A 9,098-nucleotide genomic window follows, 5' to 3' on the forward strand; every position below is an offset into this window, starting at 1 on the left:
TATAGTTAGATATCTACGATCTATATATTTCGACTATCACTTACCACTACAGCCATCTATTGCAAAACGGCGTAAGCAAAGATTGCAAAACGACGTTAGCAAAGTTGTACAAATAATATAAAGTGGTGAACAAAAAAAAAGTAAGGTTTTAGTCAGGACACCCTGTTATATAAATCGTTGAAAGTCTCTTTGCTAATACCCAGTTGTTACTTATTTTTTTATTTATTGCAATATTTTAATTTTGAGAGAAATCACAGCACTTCATTTGGTACATTTGTTGAACAAGAAATTTATGTTTAATTGTATCCTGATTCCTTGAGAAACATAACTGTTCAAATACCTTCCTCGGTTACTTTATTTTTGTTATATAAAGGGATGAAAAAAAGGAAGAAGACTAAGGTTTTATTCAGAACATCACGTGGTTTGAGTTCCATTCTCCTAATTTTCCCGGAGTGTATATGAGACGTCCTCCTTAATTATGAAAACAATTGATGTATCATGACACTGCTTGGATCAAACACAATTTACGATTAATATCTTTATTTACACAAGAAATACAATCATTACTTCCAATTTAACAGATAAATAGATTTATATTCAACAATTTCTGGGACTGCAATTTGATCACCAGTCTAAAACTATAATTTTGGGAAGAGAATGATTAAAATAAAGTCATAACGAACATAAAACCATCTAGAAATAATAATATAACTCTGAAATAATTTAGTAATCTTGATCATACACGTTATTCTGTATCCAAGATAGTGCAAGTCGAATGTTGTAGATGCTAGCTCTACATAAGAAACTTGATATAAGTAAATACTCTGGATAAGTTCGTCTGCCCTGAGGTATCCCTTCTTTATTTTGCAACTCGTCAAAACTGGGGATTGCCCTCCTCTCACACAATACTTTCGTCGTTAAACTCAATAACCACTGGAGTATCTGAAAATGAAAAATGTGAGAATAGTTATTTATAATACAAGTGCAGAAGGCATTGATATTCTTCCACGAGTTCAAAATTCAAAAACGAGCAACGAAGTGGCGAGTATTATACATTATTTTCTCTAATTCATTGCATTCTTATTGAAATTGATGAAATATTTCCATAAATATCATTTAGTGATTTTTGCATTGAAAAATGTTGGTTGGCAGAACTGATTTCTTTAAGGCAAGGGTTTTAGACATCTTAGGCAAATTGATGAATTGACAGATAAAGCCGTGGCGGAAAGTTCGGAGTACCAACATAGAATAATAAAATATAACCATGAAAACTCTGCGTTTGATATATTCTCGCACGATTTTGTTCTACAAGATGTGGAAGAATGAACAGAATAACCACAGAATAAGAGAAACATTGTTTTCAAATCCATAAAAGTTAGCATCTATAATATTCTCAAATCATTATAAAAAAAATAAAAAATATCGCTGACAAAAATGCAATTTCTAACCTAACAAAGCAAATGTCATGAGAATTAAACAGGTTTAGAAATGTAAATATCCTATCTTTCCAAATGCATTAACTAAGCCTGTATAAGCTATTCAAAAGAAATCCATTCACGTCCCAACTTAATATACCAATAATATCAATAGAATACATAAGGGAGTTCCAAAATGGTCGTTACACAGAGATGAGTACTTTTCCTTGGGTCCCATTTTGGGGCTCCAAATCAAAAATTTGATAGAGTTAGAAGAAATAAATATGTAAAAGTGTTTGTAAAGTGTGAATCATTAGAATAAAGGGTTGGAACCATTTAGAGGGCAAGTAATGCGTGTGAACAGATCCGAAATATATTCATTGGTTCCCGAGATATCTCGAAAAAACTGAAAATCGTGATTTTCTTTTTTTCTGTATCATCTCATTTGTTATTAGAGATAACTTCACGAAATTTGGTTTATAGCGATTATCCAATATAGAGATACTAATGGTGTCTTCAGATTCTTTCTGTTTTTCATTGTTTCAGAGACGCGATAGTCAAGTGATGATTTCATATAACAACTCTTCAAATTTGCGTACCTAGACTTGATATTTTTGTAGAATGTGATACATTGTTATCGTAATTTTTTTCTTGTCACCTCATAAGGAAAATCAATATGGCGTCCATAAGAAAAAAAAATTGACTATCGCGTCTCTGAAACAATGGAAAACAGAAAAAATCTGACGACACCATTAGAATCTCTACATTACATAAAGGCTACAAACCGAATTTCTTGCAGTTATCTCCAGAAACAAAAGAGTTATACGTAAAAAAAGAAAATTTCGATTTTCAGTTTTTTCGAGATATCTCGGGAACCATTGGAGCTATTTTGGATCTGTTCACACCAATACACTCATCCCAAAATAACACAACTTTTTAGTAATTTAAGCCACCCTGTATTTCTAACGTTTTTTTATATCTCTGTGGTGTCCCTCTCAATAGTTCTAACCCTGTATATTTGTGATTGTTCAGAAAAAATATGATTTGTTGAATGTGTAGATGGCGATCAGCCAGGCCCATGTTGAAAGTTAAAAGATAAATGATGATAATAATACATCACTTATTATTTAGTCATTACAACAACCCAGCCTAACTTCATAAAAATATAACAAGAACAATATTCCCTACCTCCGCTGAAGATGGCAACTTTCTGGACGCTCTCAACCAAGCACTCGGGGCCCATAGGAAGAGCTGTGTTACATTAGCGGCAATTTCTGGGTCGAGTCGCTGTAAAAGTCATACTATAAACCCAACATCAAACATTCTTTTTACAAACTCACCTGATTTGGATTGCGACTCAAAATATTTTTAACCAACTCTCTCAAAATAGGAGCCACATGGCTGGGCATCTCTGGCAAATCTTCATCTTTATATGTCGCGTTTCTCAAGGTCGCTTTATCCCTTCCTCCGTAGAAAGGGTTGTCGCCACCGAAAATTTCGTAAGCTAAGGCTCCTGCAGCCCATAGATCCGACTTGCTGTAGTTCAAAACGCTGAAAGTCCCTGGTTGCATGGTATAAATCTCGGGGGCCATCAGGGCGGCGTTGCCACCTTTATCAATTTCGGGATTAGAATATGACAACATCAAGCCATTGGATCGATCTGCAAGGCAACACCCAAAATCGCTAATAACAAGGATCGGGGCCTCAGGGTCTGTGCAATCAATTAAAAGGTTGTCGTTCTTAAGGTCCCTATGTGCGATCTTATGAGCTGTCAAGTGAGCTACGCCCTCCAGTAATTGAGAAAACAGCAAAATTGAAGTTCGATTTTTTATTTCATGCTGTTTTAAGTAATTTTCCAGGGACATGTCGTACCTAAACATGAAAGTGTAATTATTTTATTGTTCAGCTTAATTGAGGTTTGTTGAGGATTCTACCTTTTCATCAATAAAAATAGGGACATATTTCTTCCATAACCATCAGCATAGATTCTAGGGGGTAAAGCCTCTGGAAATAAAGTCCTGCAGGATTCTAGCTCGGGAATATAATCGGTAAATACGGAAAACATGGCAACTATGTTAGGGTGTGGTGGTAGATGCCTTTTTCTGTTGACTAAACTGAAAAAACAAATATTACCATTTACTGATTCATAAAAAGATCATAAAAACTAAAGCAATGCACACCACATACAATGTCTCTAACTTTTGCACCAAACTATGAGGGCAATACATCATTGTGAACCAAAAAATGTTTCAATATCGAATATACTCACTCTAGTTCCCAATTCTCGCCCTTACTGAAATACATTCTAGCAGGGACTATTTCCCTATACATAGCGTTCAATATAGCCATTGAATTTGACTGAATATCATAATTGAACATCATTTTAAGAGCAAAGGGGTATTCATTTTGATTATCATCCTTATCATCTCTCCTTGTTGGGTTTACTTCTTGATCTTTATCTGAAGTATTATCTTTCAGCTTGCAGGCATAAACCACAGCATTTGCCCCTTGTGCAATTGGTTTTCCACACACTAGATCTTTTAAAGTTATTGGATTATCTTCAGTCTGTACTTCATCAATATTTACATCATGATAAAACCATTTCATCTTAGAAATAGCCTCCTGAAATTATTCTCAAATTTAGCTTGTACTCTGCAAGTTGAAATTTAATCCATTTACCCGTATTTCCCAACATACTCCTTCTAATTCTTCTTCTTTAGTTATAATTCCTGTCCCAGATGCCAAGCTTACACCAACTAAAGCAAAGAACGGTGCAGAATCTCCATATAATATTCTAGAAATAAATTGAGGCATTAAAATTCCTCATCAAAGAAGTTCATATTGTCAGTAATTTCAAATAAATAATTGAACATAGATATTTTTCTTTGTAATAAAAAGGTGAATTCACCTTTTCGCTGCTTTTTTTCTCAAATCCGCTGCTAAGCTATTTGTAACTCGATTCAGAACATTGTCAATGAGAATCCTTCTTGCTTGTTGACCGATATGAAGACCAACATTACGGAAGACAAAATTTCGAGGAATTAACCGGTTTTGGAGTTGAGAGACTTGTTCAGATGCAACTGGGACATTTGAAACAGCGTTGATTTTGTCGGCAATGTTGATTGAGAAGTCTCTGCTGCAGATATTACGTAGTAAGGATGTACCATTTTTAAATAGACGACCCAGAACTCTTATAGACATTTTGCCTTGTTTTACACAAAGAACAGTTGAACACCCCTGTGGGTGAATTATTTTGTAGAAACAATTATCCTTTTACTATCAGTACTTTGCACTTTGTTAATAGAATTATTAAGTTTTGTTGACATATTTTTGGCAATTTATAATTCTATGTTTTACTGTTCTATTAATCAGTGGTTGACCACTGATTAATATAACCCTTTATTCATATTAGACGAGATATTAAAATTTATGAGAATGAATTTAATTAATGAATTAAATTTTATTTCAGATGCCAATGATAAAACTTTGATATAATGTTATTAATATTCTATTAGGGTATTAGGGATTCAAGTTAATCTCCAAGCCACCTATCGTCGGAAACGGCAATTTTATGCGTAGGGTCGAATACTTTGATGGCGTGCATTTCTGCAATCTGCAATCAGTTAAATTTTTAGTTTATTTCAGTGAGTTATAAGAGTTTCAAATATTTACTTTTTTTTATATATATTTTATATATTGCAGAGCTAAGATATGTTTATATCTTCCACTTAAACTAGCCTTATGAGAACAGCTGATATTGTTGCAGATCCTTTATCAATTATTATTTTTCCTCTAATTTCATGAATATCAGCGCTTACTTGTTCCCAAATTCCCACACATAATTAATATGATCGGGATTCAAGATCTCTTCTCCTAAAATTTCTGTGTTTTGGATAATAACAATAATAACAATAACAAAAATCTTTATTTTGAGGAATAACCTGAGTACATAAATAAGCAAATTATTAAACAAAATTGATGTCATAAATCAAGAATCGGTGAGCGCTATGCCAGTCTCCCCAACAAATACTCTTCCACTGAATATGGTTCAAGGTCCATCAGCATGGATGATTATTCATAAATTACCATAAACTCATCACCTCCTATTAGAGTCCTATTATTTGGAGTTGCTTCTAAATATCGGAAATATCCAGTAAAACTGAGAAAAAACTATTTGCATTGTTCATCATATTTTTTCCTGAATAAATATCAAACTATCACAAATAACTCCGAAATACTTTTGCTTACAAAGATCTTCCCTACACATGAAAACGAGTGCTGTAGGGGGCCCAACCGACCCTTGAATCATGAAACCTTCATATTAGAGAGTTATTGCAACGCACAAATAAGCGATCTTTTATTACAGGATCTCTTATTTTGACATGTACGCATGCGCACTGAGTCAGATATTAAGGATTGCTAAATCTAAAATACAGGCGTCCCTTACTTTATTTAAATACAGGCGACCAACTTTTATTTAAGGATCCTTTATTTTGACAGATATCTGTTTATGCCGAATATTTGCCGTCGTTATGCAGCAAGAACTAACCTATAAATATTGGTAGCTGTTTAGGTAAACAAAGTCAACTTTTTGAGAAATTTGCATTTTATTTCTTGATTTTCGGCATCTGTGGGAACCATTTCATTCGAGGAAAAAAATGTGCTCTCAATAACGAATTTTTCAAGAACTTATACGATTCTCAACAAAACATCATATTTAATTTGATCCTACTAAAAGAATTAAAAATACTACTGATAAATCCTGAATTTTATTAGAAATAAGAATTTACCTATATGTATAATTAGATGTATAATGTAGTATTGTTACAGAATGCTACTGCATACTGAATATTATTTTTTTATATTGAATATAAGTAATTTATTCTGTAATATAGAAACACCAATGGGATTGTTTTGAAAGAAAAATAATAAACTTGTTACCTAAGTACTTTTTTATATATTGGATCAACATAGCTTAAAAAAAGCAAATCACAATGCAGAACCTAATTAATTATCAGTAATGTTATTATGAAATTATACGTTAAGTACACTTTTTTAAAATTATTGTAGGAAAAGGTACAAAAATACATAACATAATTCTGTTAAACAAAATAATCTTCCAATACTGGTGGTTTTACATGAAAAGAAATACCTGATTGACTTCCATTCAAACAAGTACATAAAGTAGACTGATATTTTACATAGTGATGATACTTTGTCAACAAGTTTCCCTAATATGTCCATCGATAAAACCCCAGTAGTTTGGTACAGCTCCTCCCATATTACGAATTGGTAGACTAAAAACGAATTAAGGTAATATAATAAATAATTTAATTTCAATTAAGCTAATAGCTTACCTATAACTAGAGCTGATAACTATTTCTATAAAGCCACTTATGTGCATTCAAATTATCTTAGAAGTGTCCATGATTTTCCACAATGAAGTTTGCAGTTATAAAAATAAACTTCGATAATGATTGCGAGACTTGTAGTAAAAATTTTCCAAGTCAACTAGTCGATTTGTTTGAATTGGTTTTGATATATTTTCTACACCAACTGTATCTATTATGAAAAATCAATTCCTCAATAATGGTCCCAGCTAAAATTGCTAACGCTATTTGTTCTTGCATTTTCGATTTTGAACTTTTACCAAATGAATTATTTTATTCATCAGAATACAAAATAAAGGTGACAAAATATAAATATGTCAAATTTAAAGATCTGTCACTTTACTGACTTTCGTTAAAAGCACCTTGCAATAGTTCACTTTTAACGTCCACGATAGAGGATCCTTTATTACAGGATCCTTTAATAAAAGATCGCTTATTTGTGCGTTGCAATAACTCTCTATTGAGACCATAGGTTTGAAGAAAAGAATAAAAAATAATATCGCATTTGATGACATGTTGACATGTGCTGACTTCTGTTTAGTTTAGTGTCTATGACATATTTGTTTATTAAAAATTGTAATAGAAACAAATTATTTAAGAATTTCAGCTATAAATTCAATAAAATTAAACATTGAATTTCAGCTCAGTGCAGAACAACTAATTTTCAAGTTTTTGTTGAAATAATTGTTATGGAACAGTATACCTGAAACGTTTGAAATATGTCTAGTCGAAGAAGCAATAATACTAATTCTAGATTGAAACAGGATTATATTAGACTGAAGAAGGATCCTGTACCATATATTACCGCCGAACCTCTACCCAGTAATATATTGGAATGGTAATTACTTGAACTGCTTTTTCATCTTTCGAATTTAAAAATATCAAAATTACAGGCATTATGTCGTAAGTGGCCCTGAAAATACACCATATGAAGGAGGATATTACCATGGGAAATTAGTTTTTCCCAGTGAATTTCCTTTCAAACCTCCTGCAATTTACATGTTGACGCCAAATGGCAGATTCAAAACAAACAAGAAGCTCTGTCTCAGTATTTCCGATTTTCATCCCGATACTTGGAATCCTGCATGGAGTGTATCAACAATTCTAACAGGACTTCTCAGTTTCATGGCAAGTTATTTCAAAATTCAATGTTAGTTAATTCCAGACTTTCTAGCTGTGGTTCTTTATTCATTATTTTTTCTTCATCACTTATTTATTATTATGTAGTTGTTAAATTATTAGTTCACTTACAACTGAAATAGAAATGTTCAGAGGTTTTTTGGTTTGAGATTGTAACTCGACACTAGATATCCCTGAACTGTTGTTGTGCCAAAGCTTGGAATTATCTCACTCTATTGAACAATTCAGTTGTGAAAGCCTTCAACATTTAACTTTATTTTATTAACCTCAAAATGTGTTCTATAGAATGAAAGATGTCCAACATTAGGAAGCGTTGAGAGTACAGACCATGATAAAAGACAATTTGCATATAATTCACTGGAGTACAACTTGAAGAATAAAGATTTTTGCGAATTGTTTCCAGAACTTGTTACTACTATGAAGGTATGCCCTATTTAAAGATATACGTTTTCAAGACCCATCTAACTGAATATTCTTTCAGGTTGAATTGAGCAGAAGGGTCACTCTTCAGTCCAGCCATGGAGACAATTCAAATGTGAATAATCGGTCAGTAACTGAACAAAGTAGTATTCAATCGTGTATAACTAATTTAATAGTTATAGTAGGATTTGCAGCTTTTGCATTTACAGTTAAATATGTAATGCAACATACGAAACAGGAATAAAATTCGGTCTTAATTTCAAATAATTTTCATATTCTCTTTCAATTGAGTATTGATTCTATTGTTACTTATTAATACATATCAGTATATGTATAATTTTAAATTAATTGATTTTATTTTTAATGAATGTTCCAACTGTGGTCAAATAATAGTGTTAACATGTTTTTATAAAACTCACATTTTCCGCTTTTAGCCGAACTTCAAAAACCTGTAGCCTGTTCAGCAAAATTAAAAAATTGTTCAGTTCCTGACGACCCTTCATCCTTTATTCAATATTGTAACATTAATTTGACAGAAACTGTTTGTACTTTGAATAGTTTCAATTTGTATTGAATTTGAATATTTATATTTTTATGTGATATAAATTAGTTACTACATCTTGATCTTATTACTATATAGGGGTGAAAATTCAGTGAAAATAGTGTTTCACTTCGATAGAATATATTCTTCAGAGTTACGGCTTCTTACCTTTATAGAGCCAAAAATATTAAA

General features: G+C 32.1%; 2 protein-coding genes across 3 annotated transcripts; one reads left to right on the forward strand and one right to left on the reverse strand.

Moving 5' to 3' along the window:
- Positions 1-523: 523 nt before the first annotated feature.
- On the reverse strand, positions 524-4,783 carry LOC123677513 (serine/threonine-protein kinase Pink1, mitochondrial). Its single transcript, XM_045614076.1, has 7 exons — positions 4,324-4,783; positions 4,095-4,209; positions 3,685-4,037; positions 3,350-3,529; positions 2,756-3,287; positions 2,604-2,702; positions 524-942 (listed from the first exon to the last, which is right to left on the reverse strand). The coding sequence occupies exons 1-7, from the start codon at positions 4,614-4,616 to the stop codon at positions 724-726; spliced, it is 1,791 nt and encodes a 596-aa protein (XP_045470032.1). The 5' UTR covers positions 4,617-4,783; the 3' UTR covers positions 524-723.
- A 2,480-nt stretch (positions 4,784-7,263) lies between these two features.
- Positions 7,264-8,984, forward strand: LOC123677515 (ubiquitin-conjugating enzyme E2 J2). Of its 2 annotated transcripts, XM_045614080.1 has the most exons (5): positions 7,264-7,381; positions 7,448-7,643; positions 7,699-7,933; positions 8,231-8,368; positions 8,427-8,984. In XM_045614080.1, exons 2-5 carry the CDS (start codon positions 7,525-7,527, stop codon positions 8,607-8,609), a joined length of 675 nt encoding a protein of 224 aa, XP_045470036.1. In that variant the 5' UTR covers positions 7,264-7,381; positions 7,448-7,524; the 3' UTR covers positions 8,610-8,984. The 2 variants fall into 2 exon arrangements, with proteins under 2 accessions (XP_045470036.1, XP_045470035.1); XM_045614079.1 differs by having other exon boundaries at positions 7,318-7,643.
- The last annotated feature ends 114 nt before the right edge of the window (positions 8,985-9,098 follow it).

Source organism: Harmonia axyridis, chromosome 4 (genome assembly GCF_914767665.1).
Source record: "Harmonia axyridis chromosome 4, icHarAxyr1.1, whole genome shotgun sequence".
Lineage (NCBI taxonomy): Eukaryota > Metazoa > Arthropoda > Insecta > Coleoptera > Coccinellidae > Harmonia > Harmonia axyridis.